The sequence below is a fragment of the Myxocyprinus asiaticus genome, chromosome 28, assembly GCF_019703515.2.
Source record: "Myxocyprinus asiaticus isolate MX2 ecotype Aquarium Trade chromosome 28, UBuf_Myxa_2, whole genome shotgun sequence".
Classification (NCBI taxonomy): Eukaryota; Metazoa; Chordata; class Actinopteri; order Cypriniformes; family Catostomidae; genus Myxocyprinus; species Myxocyprinus asiaticus.
The window spans coordinates 39,868,768-39,887,801 of NC_059371.1; the positions used below are offsets into that span (position 1 = coordinate 39,868,768).

At 39.8% G+C, this 19,034-nt stretch overlaps 2 protein-coding genes across 3 annotated transcripts in view; both read left to right on the top strand.

Moving 5' to 3' along the window:
• Positions 1–18,800, top strand: part of LOC127418735 (zinc finger protein 260-like) — a 340,334-nt gene extending 321,534 nt beyond the window's left edge. Inside the window, exon 12 of the mRNA XM_051659498.1 lies at positions 16,372–18,800. Coding sequence (XP_051515458.1) covers positions 16,372–17,498 — 1,127 coding nt within the window. The 3' untranslated portion in view covers positions 17,499–18,800. The remainder of the gene's footprint in view (positions 1–16,371) is intronic.
• The window catches only part of LOC127418767 (zinc finger protein 345-like), a 96,517-nt gene that overhangs the window by 37,071 nt on the left and 40,412 nt on the right, over positions 1–19,034 (top strand). The window lies entirely within an intron of this gene.

A 19,034-nucleotide genomic window follows, 5' to 3' on the forward strand; every position in this document is an offset into this window, starting at 1 on the left:
ATATCTGACCATAAATGCATTCCATTCCCCGATATTTGGAACTGCAACACTCCCGTTAGCTTAGCAGGGGTTTGACTCTCATTAGAGATGTCTTCTAGCAACCCAACTGATAAACAATGCTGCAACACTAGCATTTGTGCTTCAGGTGTACAATTATCAAAAGAGATTATAATGTTTCTGCAAGCGTTTGTTAAACAAGCTTTAATATCATGTAATGTGGAAACGATCTCATTTATCGATATTACTTAATAAAGCGAATGTTTATCACTTTATATCTCCCTGAGTGTCGACATGTTTGTGTGACATTATGCCCCTGTATCTCGGAGAAATCGGAGTTGAGAATTTCAACAACGAGCCTACAAGCTGTAATTCTGACTTAAAGATGCATTCCATTGCACTTTTCCTAGTAGGATGTTGTAAAATCCGACTTTCCGAGTTGAATGGAGCGCAGCACTTCTTTTCAAAACTTGATCCGACACTGAATGCTCCAGCAGCCTAATTTACACTTAGAAAACTCCTGATGTTGCTTTAACAATGCAAAAAGCACGTACCAATTTGCTTGAAGTGAAAATCAGTCCTCCTTTCATGATTAATAAATTAAGCAATCACACGGTCATGCAGAACATCTCAGGTTTGTAAATCCATACGGATCTCTTTCTCAGTGGTGATGTGGCAGTGATGACAGTCGACTCGTCAGCAAGATCTTGCACTATTCACTTTCAAATTACGTCACTTAAAGTCTGACTGCATCACTCAAGGCCAGCTAGAAGGCCTCGACCAGAACATATCCTAAAGATCACACCTATCAAGAACAAATAAATCAATCTGATTTGCTGATGAATCTGACAATCTGACTTTGGTTGCCCATTTATTTGCACTGTTGAGGGATTCTGTGGAAATTCTGAAGGCCTGAGGGGGTGGAGCTCAAACTCATGTGCTGCTTCGGCTAAGGAGCTTGGCTTTGGGTGTGTGATTTGTGAAACAGTTGTTATGCTTCACTTGTAAGCATCAAGAAATAAATTCTGACTGGATAAACTTTTCGTTTTTCTCTGTTTGTTTGTAGATTAATTAAGAGTGGAAAGCGATTAAAAATGCATAGGCAAAAAGGTGATTGAGAATGAAAGGATGAAAAATATGTATTTATTTGCCATGTTAGTCCAGCAGAGAAGGCTTTGCTGGCACTGAGAATTCGCCACTACTGCTAACAGAGGTGCTCAAATAATGTCTTGGTTACTTTCGTAACCTCCGTTCCCTGATGGAGGGAACGAGATGTTGTGTCAATGTAGTGACACTAGGGGTCACTCTTGGGAGCCCCAGACACCTCTGATCTTTGAGAAAAGGCCAGTGGGAATTGGCGAGTGGAATTTGCATGCCACTCCCCCAGACATACGGGTATAAAAGGAGCTGGCTCGCAACCACTCATTCAGGTTTTGTGCTGAGGAGCCGAGACAAGGTCCCGGCTATTTCAGCGGGTAGTTCAGTGTTGTGGCAAGAGGGACACAATGCCTCATTCCCTCCATCAGGGAACGGAGGTTACGAAAGTAACCAAGACGTTCCCTATCTGTCACTCATGCGACGTTGTGTCGATGTAGGGGTCCCTATACGAAACGCCACAAGGACTGAACTATGTTACTTGGAATGGCGATGCGAGACAGGCAGACCACTGTGTGCCTCATAGCCAGCACACCAGGCCGTCACTTAACCTCCCCCAATGCTCCTACGAGTGTTGAACGGTCCCCTGTATCTCGGGGACAAGTCGACTGCCCAAAAATGGGGACAAGCTAGCCCAGCCGTGGCCTCTTCTCCTCTTTTGACTCATCGTAAAGAGTGGATATTGTTAACCGACTGGGGGCCATAAGTGACTCCCATGGGGAAGACACCGCAGAGACCACACCCCGCCCAAAGGGGGGGAGGGTGTATTTGAGTGGAAATACATCACATGGTCTTACCGACTTTTGTCAGAAGTATGTATTGTAGAAAAGTCCCATGGTAGGTCCTACCCAAGCGGGGAGGAGCTCTACAGACACATTGACCAGGGGCAAAGGCCCTCTGCCCAAGGAAGACTGGGCAGTACTGGGCCTAGTTAGCACACGTACTGGGCCAGCAGGGAGTTTCTCCGCAAACCCACCTGCCACGGGGCTAAGGAGAAAGTCATCCAGGGTCCACAACTTTGTGAACACGACTGGGAGTCAAAGCGCACGTCTTCACCTCGGGGAGGGGAAAGGTGCTATGCACAAGTGGTACACCCGGCCAGCTGTCCCGGAACTTACCTGCTCGTACCTGACAACACACGGGAAGAGACCGGCTCAACCCGGTGATTGTAAAACCTCGCAAAGGTGTTGGGTGTTGCCCAGCCCACTGCTCTGCTGATGTCTGCTAAAGTCATAGCCCAGGAGGCCGACACACTCCTAGTAGAGTGGGCTCACAGCCCCAAGGGGGATAGCACATCCTGGGTGAGATATGCCATCGTGATGGCGTCAATGACCCAGTGGGCGATCCTCTGTTTGGAGACAGCGCTCCCTTTCCACTGTCCGCCAAAGCAGACAAAGAGCTGCTCGGAGCTTCTAAAGTTTCGGGCGGCCCCACCAGGTGGCGGCACTCTGCGGATACAGGTGCACCGCAATCACCTTATCCACCTGGGGAATCGCCGAATACCCCCTGGCAGCCCCACCATCGAGGGTAGTGAGAGTGGGGGAGCTGAAAGACCGGGATCGGGCAGTGAAAGGTGCCCTCCACAACCTCATCAGCTCCTCATGCACCTCCGGGAAGAAAGGGACCGGGGCGGGGCGCGGCCGTGAGCGGCGCTCTGGGTCCAGGAACCAATCATCGAGCCGCGAGGTTTCAAGGGAGAGTGGAGTGGAGGATTCCACTCCTGCCTGACGCCCGCAGCCGCCAAGAAGCATGGCCATCAGCTCCGTGTCGGCCTACGACTGGGCGACCATACCCAAAGGTGGAAGCCCAGCCGAGGCTGCGATCGACAGCTCTTCCTCGTTGCGAGCCCCGAATGAGAACGCGAACTCACCCTGAGACGAGCTCGATCCCAGAACCCGACCAGGGCAGATGAGCATGCTGGGGAATGGGAGGTCCGTGGGGGGTTTCCCGGCGGAGGTGCTCCCATTGAGGTCCCCAAATCGCCCCCAGTGCTAGCCGACACGGGTAGAAGGACTGAGGCGTGGAGCCGCTGGGGTGGCTTTCCCTTTTATGAAAGAAAGCCATGACCGCAATGTTGCCATAGTCATGTTCTCGCAATGAGGACGTGACCCGTCCACGAACGATGTCTCTGCGTGGGCGGCACCCAAACACATAAGGCAGCGATCGTGGCTGTCAGAAGCGGAGAGGTAACGACCGCAACCAGGAATTATACACAAACGGAAAAGCATCTTTAAAAAGATGCTCCCGTAAGAGCCACTCTTTTAGTTGAAGAAAATAAACTCGTTTTAGAGAAAGAATATACTCTTTTAGCCTGCCGAAGCACCCAGGGGCGTTCTCTGCACTCCACCGGTGCAGAGGGGGAGAAGCTGCTGAAATGCGCCATAAATCCAGCAGATAAGGTGAATTAACTCGGCGGATGAATTCAGCTCAATGAATAGAACCACTTGGCTCCGAAGAGAAAATCTGAATGAGTGGTTGCGAGCCAGCTCCTTTTATACCCGTTTGTCCGGGGGAGTGGCATGCAAATTCCACTCGCCAATTCCCATTGGCCTTTTCTCAAAGATCAGAGTTGTTTGGGGCTCCCAAGAGTGACCCCTAGTGTCACTCCATCGACACAACATCGAGTGAGTGACAGATAGGGAATGGGAATTACAGACTATGTAGTCAGCCCTTCTGTGGTAATACCAAATGTGCCACCATGGTGTCACTTCCACAACTGCAATTCCTCAAATTCACCAGCAGAGGTCATCCTCGCCCGAGTACTGACTCAGACCTTAATTCATTTCACCTGTTGCTTGTTTCTATCTCATCACCATGTGTATTCGTGTTGCTCTCATTGTTTTAAGTCTTGTTATTCTGTGGATTACATGTCTGAGCATTATAGCCTGTTTAATGTTGATCTGGTTACATTTTTGCCTGTTGCTTGGATATTTGCCTTTGCCTACTGTTTTGGATTGTTTGCCTGTTTCTCGGACTGCCTTTGGATTATCGATTTTGCCTGCCTATTTTATTTAACCTGTATGCCTGCCATCTGTGTGTTTGTTCGTTAAAGCTCTGCTTATGGATCCTAATGCCTCTGCATTCTCACCATAATTACACATGGCGTTATCCTGTGCCAATAATCAATCTTCAGCTGCAAAACAGAAATAAGAACAAATAAAATAAATGTGTCCCTAAGGAGCTATTAAACTTATAAATTAATTGTTTAATAGTTTATTAAGCAGCTCTTGGTTGAGTTCAATGCATGCATAGAACACAGCCTAGTTTTGGTGAATAATTTCAACTCAATTTTATTGTCACTACACCATTACACAAGTGAAATGATGTGTGAAAAGCTTATGGTGTGTGGTCCAGACATTGCAGCCATACATGTAAATACAATAAGAATAACGTGTGTACCAAAGTTGTTTAAGTTGCTGTAGTGTACTGTTTTAATCTTACATGTGTAGTATTTAAGGTTTAGAATAAATAAAACGACAGTGAAGATGCTTATTTTCTGTACGCATAGATTATGATGGCTCTGGCAATGTAACATATTATTATGGTGACTACGTATAAATACCTCTTGTTCGTATGGCATTGAACGATTAATATATATATATATATATATATATATATATATAAACATACATCTTGATGTGATGTTTCGTTCTCTAAAATCTCTGGTATCATGTTTAATGTGTATGAATTATATGTGAATATTCCCAACACTCTGACAGTGCGATCTCTGAATAGGATATGCGATTTTTATCATATTTCTGAAATATCTAAAATACGTGTCTTTATTAAACTAAAAATGGATGGAGAGACATGTCTTATTGGCGAAATTAAATAACAGGTACACTGAGTGTCTTTTTAATCGTGTTTTCATTTTAAAGCAACAGAATTTAAATTATATCCACTTTATCAGCAACAGTGCATGAACGTGAATCCCGCGATATCTGCCTTTGATCTCGAAGGTGTCTGAACCAGTACGAGAAATGAAAATTGTCCGACTTGACAGCACGCATTTTATTCCTCACCTGACTGCAGCCGTCTATTCTCGTCTACTTTCAAAGCGAAGCGTTTGGAATCTCAAACGAGTCTATTAATACTCTGAGGCGAGTGGGAAAAGCGTCATAGCATCATAATAGAATGCGCATGCGCGAGAACTTGAGAGGGATCTCTTCTGAACACGACACAGTAGAAACTGAGTTATTTTCCCAACCAATAAAACACGAGATTAAACAAGAGCTGCTGACGGTTTGAGAGCTTAGGTACGTTTTTTATGTGTTTTATATAATTTATGTATTTATGTTGCATGTATATGAAGATCTATGTTGATGTATTTTTCTGTGCATGTTGTTTTTCTCTCTTTGGCGTTTTAATGACCATAAACAAAGATTATGATCTCCACATGAAGCATTATTTTGTGATGGACGCTTTAAAATATTCAGTTCCAGTAAAAACAAGCAGCAATCTGAGAATATCACGTTTAATTTCTGATATGAGCTCTTTAAATACAGCGGCTGATTGTGAATTAGTTCACAGTATGTGATAATATATTGTATTGAATATAAGCCTGTTATGATAGCTGATAATATTCCTGCAGTCAGGAAAACGAAACCAAACACACATTTATTTTTATACCATCTCTATACCATCAGAATTTTCTTGTGTGTAATCATATAATAATATTTTTGAGTTTGATGAATGTCAGTTCATTATAATGATGATGTTTTTGTGTTCAGATGTTCATCATGAGTGAGCAGGTGGATGTGATCTGCTGTAAATCAGTAGGAACTGATCTGTCCATGCTGGATATTGATGATTTCATCACAGAAATCTCTCAGCTGAAGAAAGAGGTGACGTCACTGAAGGCAAAATTGATGGAGAGAGACAACAGATCACAGGTTTAACATTCATTTTATTCTTCACCTGAATCACTGTGTCTGATTGTTTTCTAATTGTGTCTAATTTTCATTAAAAAGAATGTATCTTGAGTAAAAGTTGAGATTGTAAGCTTTCAAATGATGTCATGCAGTTATGTCTATACTGTATGTATTTAGACGGTGACCTTATTTTCATACTTTTGGCTCTGTACGCCACAATAATGGATTTGAAATGAAGCAATCGATATTTCATACTGACAGCTAATTGTACGGTGAATTACATTCAGATTGGGTGGGTTTAGCATTTGCTGCTTTTTTTTATACAAAGCACCCAATTTTTAAGGGGCTTAAAAGTAATTGGACAAATTAACATTTAACTAACAGCATTGGTCTCAAACCCACAAGTCTCAATAAGTTGTTTTTCAAAATTAGGCTGCAAGCTTTTTTTCTCTGCCTAGGCATATTTCCAAAAATGACCACCTGGGGACTCCAAAAGGCCACTTGTTAACCAAATGATGTCAGGGGTACAGAAAGATGTTATAAGTGCTTTTACATGCATCACATGCATTCAATTTTTATTTTTAAAATTAGAAAATATTGCACACAATTAGTAAAAGGAAATATGCAGAAACTCACTGAATTAGAACTGCATCATCGTTTTCCACAATCAGAGCATCATTGCTCTGTGCTCCAGACTTAAAAAATGAGTGATAGGAAGTCCCATTCATTCATACTTTCGGACGTTTTTTTTTTTTTTTTTTTCAATGAAACGGTAAGAAAAACAAAAAAACGATTCAACGGTCCTTTTACGTCAACACATAATGAAGTCACTAGTATGTAATTCCACATCCCGGTGCCATGGTATTCACGCTGAAATGTTAACATATAGACAAATATGTGAATGCATATATTAATTATTAAATTAATTTATAATAATAAGGGTGTTTATTGTCTTCAGTGTTTCATTCTGTGATCCTGCATGTAGAATACGACTGACAAATATTTACATTTGGCAGACGCTTTTATCCAAAGCGACTTACAGTGCCCTTATTACAGGGACAATCCCCCTGGAGCAACCTGGAGTTAAGAGCCTTGCTCAAGGACACAATGGTGGTGGCTGTGGGGATTGAACCAACAATCTTTTGCTTACCAGTTCAGTGCTTTAGTCCACTACGCCACCACCACTCCATCCAAATATTGACTGATTACATAATTAAATTAATATAAAAGTGCCAGGTTACAAAACAAGGCCAGTTTATTTCCTAGTATCTATGTACAATGCAAAGCCATAAGCATAAGCCCATAATGGCTCCCTTTTTCTGTGGTTAGGTCAATGTAATTAGTCTTTCTAAAAATAAATTATAGTATTTATGAATTCAATAGTAGCCTAAACACTTTTAAAACATTATTTATTACAACACAGTTTCAGTACACAAAAGAATAATTGATTTCACCTAAAAGGTTAGCCTATTTAATATTATACAAACATTTTTGTCAAAATACCTCAGTTAATGGTACTACTGCAAAATCGTAATCAATGATGATTGTTGGTGCCAGATGGGCTGGTTTGAGTATTTCTGTAACTGCTGATCTCCTGGGATTTTCACGCACAACAGTCTCTAGAATTTACTCAGAATGGTGCCAAAAACAAAAAATTGGTGTATAGTTGAGCACATACTTTGCTTTCCGTTTTTGTATCATGGTGAGTGCGCACAGTGAGGGAGCGCTTTGTCGCATAGTTACTGAACTTAAGATGTTACAGATGTATAAACCTTTCTAAACCTGTCGATTCGACCTGAAAATGGCGTTATACCACGTCTCCGTAAGCGAGGGATGCGATAAGAGTATCACTCCTGTTTATAATCAACAAAGCTGTTAACATTGCGTGTGACGTTGGACCAATCTGTAGTTTCTATGCTTTTGATATCTTGGTGCTCCCTCGTTAGTCATAATGCAGCACATTTCCAAAAATGCAAAAATGCTTTGTGTAATGTACCAGCTGCATTGTGAAAAAGAAAGACACTTAAACACCTGTTACATCTCTCATCGCCATTTGTCTAGAGTTACATCCAGGGTCGGAAATTAATGGGGGCTCTGGGGAAAAATAATCCCCTGCAATCTGATGTAGTTCCAAATACATACATCGCAATCTTCATTTGAATATTCGCTGTACATGATTTGTTTCGTGCCGTCCATTGTGCAGAAGTTGCTGATTCAGTGGCAAATGCTCGCGCCATAAGCGTGCACAGACGGGCACTCCGCTTTTCACGTGTTTCTCGTGCTCCTGTGCTAAAATTACCAAATGCTACAATGTAGTTAATAATAATAATAACAAAAATATCATCTGGATGTGCTTAATAGCCTTGATGTTAAAACATATTAATGCTACAATAATAATTTTACAGAACATTAACCACTTAAAGTGTATGAATCATATCTCTGACTAATGTTAATTGTTAAATGTTTATTTTTGCATTTCTTTTATTCAGTTGGCATAAGTTTTGTTTGCTGTCATCTCTATGTCATTCCATTAGTTTTGTAGACTATTTTAATTTAATAGGCTAAATATTTGGACATGAGAAAAAAAAAGTTTTGTTTCAGTAACAATGAACATTATGCAATGTGTAGAGGTCATGTAATTTTGTAATTATTAAAATATGCCATTTTAAAATGGAATTAAATGATTTAAAGTATTTAACATAAAAGAATGACAGTCATTTTATAAGGTTAGAAAAAAATCCCTTTGTAAAGTTAAAAAATGCCCCTAGAAATCAATTTCAGGGGGCAAATATTGCCCCTTAATGAAAAGTTGATTTCTGATCCTGGTTCCATCTGACCTACAGTATACAGGAATTGAGGAAAATAGCTCCCCTGTGAGATTTAGGTTAGTTTGTTGTAACATTTCAGATGTTAAGGGTTTTTATAGGTAAAACGTCACAATCCCTTACGATTTTCTATAAGTATTTATATTTTGCCCTTAAAAACCATTGAGTGTTGCAAAAGTATTTCTTAAGGTTAGAAAAACTTCACCTTAAGTAGAGGTTAAAAGTTTCAGGGTTTCTAAAAATAAAGAAATAGCTAAGTTTATACAACCAATTGAAGAGTATATTGTGCCGAGGCAAATTTTTCACAATAGGGAGACCATTTTAGCGATGAAAAACTGTTGCAGAAGATTTGACAGTCATGCAATATTAGAAATCGTTAACAAGCTGGAGGACGATCTAATAGGAACACACACAAACCAGAAGTGTGCCCAGTATTATCTGCTCTCTGCATCTTTATAAATTGTACGAATGGATGAATTAAAATCATACCACAATTTAATTTGCGATATATTGCACATTTTTATATACAATATATCCTGCATCTCTACTGACCACCACTAATGTTTTTAATTTGGGATGGCACTTAGTTCCCTGCACAGTTTTACAAGCATCTTAACATCTTGCACCTCTAATCCCACTCTTACCGGGCAGTCTTTCAGATGTGTCTTTCTCAAATGGGCACATGCCAGCCGGCCGTAAAAGCAGAACCCTCCTGTTTGTAGCTTGCTAGCCTGCTTAGCATTGCTTATTCTTATGTTCATCGTTTTATCCTTCGCCATTTTACCGCGTGCTTCAGGTTTTTCCGCTTTTCTACTGTTTCAACTGTGTGTATCTTACCACACGCACTTGTTTTTCTCTTTTTTTCTTCTTTTTTTCCGCTTGTCTAAAATTTGCGTTTCGACTGCATGCATTAGTTTTCTCCACTGGATTATTGCATCAATCTCAAACATCTGCTGATTAGGAACCGCATTGAACCACATCAATCTCAAACCCTTGCCGCTCAAGAACAACCATAAAAACAACAACAACAACAAAAAAATTGCGGTAAGCCTTGGCATTCGCTCATGTTATTTCTTCCTGCATTGCATGCCACATGTTTACTATAGCTTCTTCTGTCAGCAGTGAGGGATTCACATGTGATAAATGTAAGGAATTAGTCAGGCTGACGGAGAAGGTTAATGAGTTAGAGACACGCATCCAAACGCTAGTGGAGGTCAGTGAGAAAGAGAAGCCGGTAGATACTGTTTCGGATGCGGGAAGTACAGCGAGCAACACACACACTTTGGTTCCGGATGTAGAGCCCCCACAGCAGGGCGTTTGGGTGAAGTCTCGGCGGCATACTCGCTCAGCAAATCGACACCACTGTCCCGTTCCTGTTAGGGTTTCCAATTGATTCTCCCCACTCAGTGATGCACCCACTGAGAATAATGTTGAAAGAGCCTTAATAATTGGTGATTCTATTGTAAGGAACATGGAAATAGAGACTCAAGCCACCATTGTTAAATGCATTTCCGGGCCTCAAGCGTCTGACATCAGATCAAATTTACAAGTGCTGGCTAATGCTAAATGTAGATTTTCTAAAATTGTTATTCATGTCAGCACTAACGATGTCTGGCTTTGCCAGTTGGAGATCACTAAAGATAATGTTAAAGAGGTTTGTGAACTTGCACAAACGATGTCAGACACTGTAATATGCTCTGGCCCCCTCCCGAGGTTTATAGTAGATTAGTGTCACTGAATGGCTGGATGTTTGAGTGGTGTCCGGAGAATGGCATAGGATTTATAGACAATTGGAAGAGTTTTTGGGGTAGACCTGACCTGCTAAAGAGAGATGGACCAGGGAATTTGCCTCTCTCCTCTCTAGTAATTTGGCTCATAGTCTTAATAGTGATAGAATTTGACTAACTGGGGTCCAGGTCAGGAAGCAGACAAATTGATTAATCCGAACCTCTGCTAGCTGCCTTGAGATATCATACAGGTCACATAAACTACAACACATAGAGACCGTATCACCTAGATATCATATAGAGACTGTGTCTGTTCCCTGAACTACCAAACACAAAACTCTCACTAAATCATTTAGAAAAAATTTGATTAAGGTCAAACTTAATCAAAACAAAAAAAAAATTGAAGATAAACATATAATGGTAGAGCTGCGAAACATTAGATCTCTTTCTACCAAAACACTAATTCTAAATGAAATTATTACAGATCATAGTTTGGATGTGCTCTGTTTGCCTGAAACCTGTCTTAAACTGGATGAATATATTAGTTTAAATGAATCTACTCCCCCAGGTTATTGTTATAAACATGAGCCTCATCTGAAGGGTCGAGGAGGAGGTGTTGCTACAATTTACAGTTAAGTTTTTGGTGTTACTCAGAGGACAGGATACAAGTTTAAGTCTTTTGAACTAATAATGCTTAATGTGATCCAGGGTGTGCTGAGTGACTCCAGCCAGGTCTCCTAAGCAACTAAATTGGCCCGGTTGCTAGGTAGGGTGGAATCACATGAAGTAACCTCCTCATGGTTGCTATAATGTGGTTCGCTCTCGGTGGGGCACGTGGTGAGTTGTGCGTGGATGCCGTGGAGAATAGCGTGAAGCCTCCACACGCGCTATGTCTCCTTGGTAATGCACTCAACAAGCCACGTGATAAGATGCGTGGATTGATGGTCTCAGAAGCGGAGGTAACTGAGATTTGTCCTCCGCCACATGGACTGAGGTGAGTCACTATGCCAACACAAGGACTTAGAGTGCATTGGGAATTGGGCGTTCCAAATGGGGGAGAAAAAGGGGAGGAAAAAATAAAAATAAATAATGCTTAATATGACACCATCAGATATAAATAAAAAATCTTTGTCGTCTTTGCCCTTGCTACAGTATGTAGATCACCTGGTCTGTACTTAGATTTCCTTGGTGAATTTGCAAATGTTCTATCAGATCTAGTAAATAATGTAGACAGAGCTTTAATTGTTGGTGACTTCAACATTCACATAGATAATGAAAATGACACATTGGGATTAGCATTTATCGATCTTCTTAACTCTCATGGGGTCAGACAAAATGTGACAGGACTAACTCATCGCCATAATCATATGCTAGATTTAATTCTGTCATATGGAGTTGATGTTAATAGGTAGTATATAGTTGATACTATATACTACCACAGAGCGATGACATCTCAGATCATTACCTCATCTCTTGTTTGCTGCGATCAGCTATTGTTACTCAATCTACACCACGCTATTGTTCAGGTAGAACTATTCTTTCAACCACTAAAGATAGCTTCACTAATAATCTTCCAGAATTATCTCACATACTTAGTAAGCCAAGAAGTCTAGAACAACTTGATGTAATAACAGAAAATATAAATACAGTCTTCTCTAGCACTCTTCATAGTGTCCCTCCCTTCGATTAAAGAAAATTGAAGAAAAAAGCCCCGCACTAGACTTTCTAGTGTATTAATATAATTTGGGTAACCAGATTGCAAATCGAGGTGTATTAAATGAAGCTCTGATGGTTTTTTCAAGACATGGTCTATAGACTCCATTTAAGATCAATATATGTTCATTTTCCTCTGTTACAGTCCAGATGTATTGCCATAATACCATTCTCATTCATTTTCTTTTGAAGCTCATATACTGTTTTGTGTTTATGTGTGTCTATGTGTGTTAGTTTAGTTTTATGTAGTAGTTATGGATTAGTACAATAAAATCTCATTTGTGTTCAAAATGACTGTGGTGTATATTTATAATTATTGGTCACTTAAAACCTGTCGATCTTAGCTATGCACTCAAAAACAGTGTTTCAATATATTTGTGGTATTATTTTCAATGGCTATGAGAGTAATATTGCTCTTAAGATTTAACAAGTATGTTCACATTAACTCAGCGCTAGCCGAATAGGTTGATCAGGTGTAAATATTAATTATTGTAATGTTCCCAGTATCAACAATGATTCCCTGCTTGAGCTAAATTCCTCACATGGGTTGTTTCAGGTCTTACAACATCAGACATCCTCGCTCAGGGTTGATCAGGGTAGACTTTGCAGTGTGAACGACCAGCAAAGCATCTGCATCCCATTCAGTTAGTTCACAGCTAGTCCTTCATCCCTGGCTCTGACACTGCTCCACCGGCACCTGATACTGGGCGCGCTTCCTCGAATTCGCCTCCTCAACACGGTCTTCCCAGGGCACCATCAGTTCAATAATGAACAATTGCTTTGATGTATCTGAGAGTAAGACCATGTCAGGTCGCAATGATGTTAAAATTAATGTCAGCAGGGAGCTGTCAGCTGCCTGCCCTGGTAGACCTTTAGTTGACAGTCTTCTGCAGAGGTGAGTCAGCCAATATTCTGGGCTGTGGATCTGCTCTTTTGCTTTTAGAAAGGCGATGGTCTTCATAGAAAAGCGGCCATGTTGTTGGCTATGGCAATGGAGACGCTCTCAGCCACTGTCTACAACACTTGATCATGGCGCCAGTGGTAGCAACCTTCTAGGGATTATGGCAACTGCTGAGGATATGTTCTAATGTTATTCTCCCTGAACAAAGAGGGCATGCTGGAGTTTAGGTCTTGCTCCAAACATGGAGGTTTGCTGGGCTTGGCTGGATGTTGTAAACTGCTTAATGTACTTGATACTGCGGAGGTCTTCTTGCAAGTTGTCCGTCATGGTTAATCTCGGCTCCAGCATCCCATCCCACCATGTCCATGCTCCCTTGTAGCAAGGCTTTTGGTAGCAGCCTTGCCCTGCTCATCCAGTCACTACAGCGTGCACTATTTCCCTGTGCCTAAGGTGTTACTCTGCCAGCTCCAGCTTGTTGTTCAGTGGTTTTGGGTCATTGTCCATCTGTACTGTAAAATGCATTCCTATGAGTTTTGCAGCACTTGGCTAAATATGAGCAGTTAGTATAGCCCTAAACAGTCCAGAATTCACCCTGCTGCTTCGTCTGTAGTCATATCAATAACATTTGTGACCCAGTTGCATTGGCAGCCATACATGCCCATACCATAACACTCCCTCCACCATGTTTAACAGATGGTGTGGTATGCTTCAATGAAGAGCCATTCTTTCCCTTCTCTATACTTTTCTCTTCCCCTCATTCTGGTACAGGTGTCATCTGCCCAAAGAAAATTGTTCACACACTAGGCAGGATTTTTTAAATGCTTCCTTTTCTTGATGCTTACCAGTGGTTTGTGCCTTGTGGTAAACCCTCTGTATTTACTTCTATGAAGTCTTCCCTGGATTGTAGACTTAAACAATGATACGCCAACCTCCTAGAAAGTGTTCTTGAAGGGCTTTTTTTTTTTTTTTTTTTACCAAGGAAATAATTCTGCGATCATCCATCACTGATGTGTTCAGTGATTGTCCAGGCCATTTGGTGTTGCTTGGCTCACCAGTGCATTCTTTCTTTTTAAGAATGTACCAAATTGTTAATTTGGCCACTGCTAAGGTACTCTCTGGTGGGTTTGTTTCTTTGTTTTTTCAGCCTAATGATGGACAGCTTAACTTGCATTGACAGCTCTTTGGACCTCATGCTGAATTCACAGCAACAGCTTCTGAATGCAAATTCCACATTTAAAATTAACTCCAGATATTTTAACTGCTTAATTAATAATGAAATAACCTTGGAATATCCAACACCTGGCCTAGAACAGCTTCTTAGCCAATTGTCCAATTACCTTTGGACTACATATAAATAGTGCTGTAATTCATAAACCATTCACCTAATCACCAAAAATACCCTCAAATTGAAGCTGACATTCTGCGCCTCAAGCACATCTTGATTGCTTAATTTCAAATCTATTGTGGCGGCATACAGAGCCAAGATTATAAAAATCATGCCATTGTCCAAATACATATATACTTTAACTGTCTGACTCTCATACAAATTCTGTTGAAAGTGTTAAGCAATACTTTTTTTTTTTTTTTTAGAATATACATCAATTTAAGTAAGTCCGTGTAATTTTTTTTTTTCAACCCCCATCAGGTGGAGACAGTGTGAGACTATCCTTTATTCTCACTTCAATTCAACTAAATTTGTTAATATTTTTTAATGAATGCTTGTCATGACATAACATGGTTTTTGTATCTGACAGTAACAACACAAATATAATTTCTTGGTACATGAACTTATTTCTTCAGTACTGTGGCCTGTTTTGTCCAATGTCTCAAGAATAATTTTATATAAAGTGAAAGTGATGAACACTGCAGATGTGATTGTGTTTGTCAGGAGCTGGAAAAGGTTTCCTGTCAATCTTCAGTGTGTGTGACTGATGGGACCTCCACAGAATGTCAGGATTCAGTGTGGAGCTGCAGAGATCAGTCCACACCACAGCAGCTGCTGGACAAACTCTCTGAACAGAGATCCAGAGACACACAGGAATCACAGCTCACTTTACTCTGTTCTACTGATGCTCAGGAGAGTGTGTGTGACAGTAATCAGGGTGATCAAACCTCCACAGAGTCTCTGACTTCTGTCTGTAATGCTGGAGAACAGCAGATGCTGCAGACACCAGTGAAGATTGAAGTGAAGCAGGAGGAGATTAAAGAAGAAAACACAGCAGAGGAACAACAGAGTGATGAAGATGATGATGATGATTTTATTCCTTCTGGTATGTTTCTTTTAATATTGTTTTACATTATTTTGAAAATTTGCTGTCATATCAGAATCTGTTACAAGAAAGATGGTTTTGTCATTTATAAGTCAGACTAAAAAGTTTCCAGCTGTTTTTATTGTCGTTTTAGAAGTGCGCAGTTGTCTTTTGATTTATTTAAATTTGTAGAAAGTCATAACAGTTCTGAAGGGGCAGTGACTTTGGATTTGGATTACTACCTAAAGTCTAAAAGTTGAAAGTTGTAACTTTTTCTGTGTTAACTTTTATCCCAGCTTGATTGGCAGAGACAACTGTAAAAAAAAAAAAAAAGCAACCCGTCCATCCATACACAATAACATTGGCTCAGCGGTGGGGTGTATTCAGAGAGCTTTTTTCAAAGCCAAGTTTATTTTTTCAATTCTGTTCGGTGACGCTAGTGTCGCAGAAATTACATTTCAGTTTTAATTTGTTCTATTTAAATTTATGGCATTAAAGGAATTGTTCAACCAAATATGAAAGTTGTCATGTACTCACCCTCATCACAAATTTCTTTAGACTATGGTTCACATTCAGTCTAAATGACTAAAATCATGAAATGCAGTTATTGGCCAGTATTGAAGGTATAAATATATACCTGGCTTTCGCACAGCAAAACAAAATGACAAATAAATACTGGTTTGTTGTGTTCTGCCAATAATTTGGGTTCAGTTTGATTTATTTTTACATTTGTTATTAAAATCAATTCAAAACAATTGTTGTCAACTTACTGTGTTTCAGACCTGATGGACGTAAATGAGCAGCATCAAAAGCTGAATAAGAAGAACTTCTCACTAAAAAAGCCCCAAAGAAGAGCAGCCAAAAATGATTTCCCCTGCTCTCAGTGTGGAAAGAATTTTGCATATAAAAGCAAGCTTAATTTACACTTGGGAGTTCACACTGGAGAGAAGCCTTACAAGTGCCATCAGTGTGGAAAATGTTTTGGAGATAAAGGAAACCTTAAAAAGCACACAACAGTTCACACTGGAGAGAAACCTTACACATGCCATCAGTGTGGAAAAGCTTTTAAAAGTAAACAAAATCTTAATTACCACACAAGAATTCACACTGGAGAGAGGCCTTACATGTGCCATCAGTGTGGAAAATGTTTTGGAGGTAAAAGAAACCTTAAAAATCACACGGCAATTCACACTGGAGAGAGGCCTTACATGTGCCATCAGTGTGGAAAATGTTTTGGAGATAAAAGAAATCTTAAAAAGCACACAGCAATTCACACTGAAGAGAGGCCTTACACATGCCATCAGTGTGGAAAAGCTTTTAAACAAAAAGAACATCTTAATTCCCACACCAGAATTCACACAGGAGAGAAGCCTTACACATGCCATCAGTGTGGGAAAGGTTTCGCAGATGCACACCATTTCAAGAAGCATCTCCGCTCTCACTCTGGAGAAAGGCCATTTGAATATAAGTGTGATAAAACTATTGTTGTGGATTCAGCCCAGAAAAAACTTTTGAAAATGCACACAAGTGAAAAGCCTTACAAGTGTTCTTTTTGTGGAAAGAGTTTTGCAAGCCTCTCCTATTTGAAAGAACACAAAAAAAGACATACCTGTTCTGAGGTTCATATGTGCTTTGAATGTGGAAAGACCTTTGTTAGAGCCAGTGACTTGACAGTGCACCAAAGAATTCATACTGGAGAAAAACCTTACAAGTGCTCACACTGTGGAAAGAGTTTCCATCGGTCACAAAACCTGAAAACACATGAGAGAATTCATACTGGAGAGAAACCTTACAAGTGCTCACACTGTGAAAAGAGTTTCAATTGGTCAAAATGCCTGAAAAGACATGAGACAATCCATACTGGAGAGAAACTTTACAAGTGCTCACACTGTGAAAAGAGTTTCAATTGGTCAGAATGCCTGAAAAGACATGAGAGAATCCATACTGGAGAGAAACCTTACAAGTGCTCACACTGTGAAAAGAGTTTCACTTGGTTAGAATGCCTGAAAAAACATGAGAGAATCCATACTGGAGAGAAACCATACCACTGCTCTTCATGATGGAAAAGTTTCAGCACAACAAGCAGTCTACTGACTCTTTTGAAAATATATTCCCCAAAATAATCACAGAGAGAAGTCCTCCTTTAGGTACAATGCTTCAAGTCATTGGTGTGCTCAGAGGTGGGGTAACAGGGTCTTGAGCCCCTACCCCTTTTCAAATCTGAAGGTGCCCTGCTGGTCATCCATTGAAGTGCTTAAAAATTATATAATTAAATAAACTAAATTACAATCTCTTAGTAATCTCTCAGTAACAGTATTGAATGTATCAATGTGATGAGGTTTCTCTGTACATCGCGGAAGCATTGAAGAACATTAGACAGAGGTGCCTTTAACAGTGTGCGCTACAGTGCATCCGATCATCAGTGGTGTGGCCTCAGATGAGTATCAGGCCTGATAGAATATGTACTATATATTGTCCTGCAAGTTCATCAAAAAATAATACTCCATTGCTAGTGCATTGACATTGCACACTTGCTGTATAGACAGCTTAAGTAATTATAATATAGCTTTCTGTCTTGATAGAAATTCAATACATAAACTGAAGGAGCTGTCTGATTCAGCCAAAATCAGATGACTTCTTGTTTAAAGTAATAAGCTTATTTGTTAAATGATAAAAGCTTATAACCAGTAAACAACTCTTACAACAAGGATTAGTGGTGAACTGATTTATCAGTTTTGACTATTAATGTACTGGATATTTGTTTTGGAACTGTTGTTATCGACAAAAATAAAACAATAATTTACTGTAGGCAGCATTGGAGAGTTTCCGAGCACCATGTTTTTATCTTCACTTTAAAGCATATTTTATCATTTTTATTGGATAATCAAGTGTTCTAAATTAAGGTGACGGAATAATGCAATGAAAAATGTGAAAACAGGGAAAAGTCCCCCATCAGCACATACAGGATCACATCTCTAACTTAATTTGTTGAATAATAATGAATAATATGTAGGCTATAAAAACTTAACACTAAATGTTTATTATTGTTTTTGGACTAAAGCACGATTATTAGTACAGGATGTTATAAAAAAAAAAAAAAATGTGAAGCATAAACATGGAAAGTTTTTTAACATTTATTGATCAAGTTTATGTTGATTTTGAATGAAGATGTTCCTAGAGAAAAAGGTCTGTTTTAAAGTTCCTGTGAAGTGCCTTGACAAGTGCAGTTTGCTTTGGTCTCTATAATAATACCAGGTTAATAATGAACTTTTTTATTATTAAACATGGCTTTCTGTTTGGTTAGCATTTGTGTTATTTAACTGTAAATTAATTTGATAAATTATTCTAATAAAGGAGTTGGCATAAATGTATTTTATGAATTTAAAAGCATCTCTTTTTGGTTTGCGTTCTGAAGGTAGTTAATGGTGAGGCAAAGTCTTTTTAAAGATTTCTGATTAGGTGCAGGTGATGTTCATTAGCGTCAGCCTTTGCTCCTTTGCTCCTTTGCCTTTAAAGTGTGTTCCAAACTACAAAAAATATGAGTCCTGGTTTATTTTGGGCTTGTTTAAAGTGTCATGAAAATATGTTAACAGCAC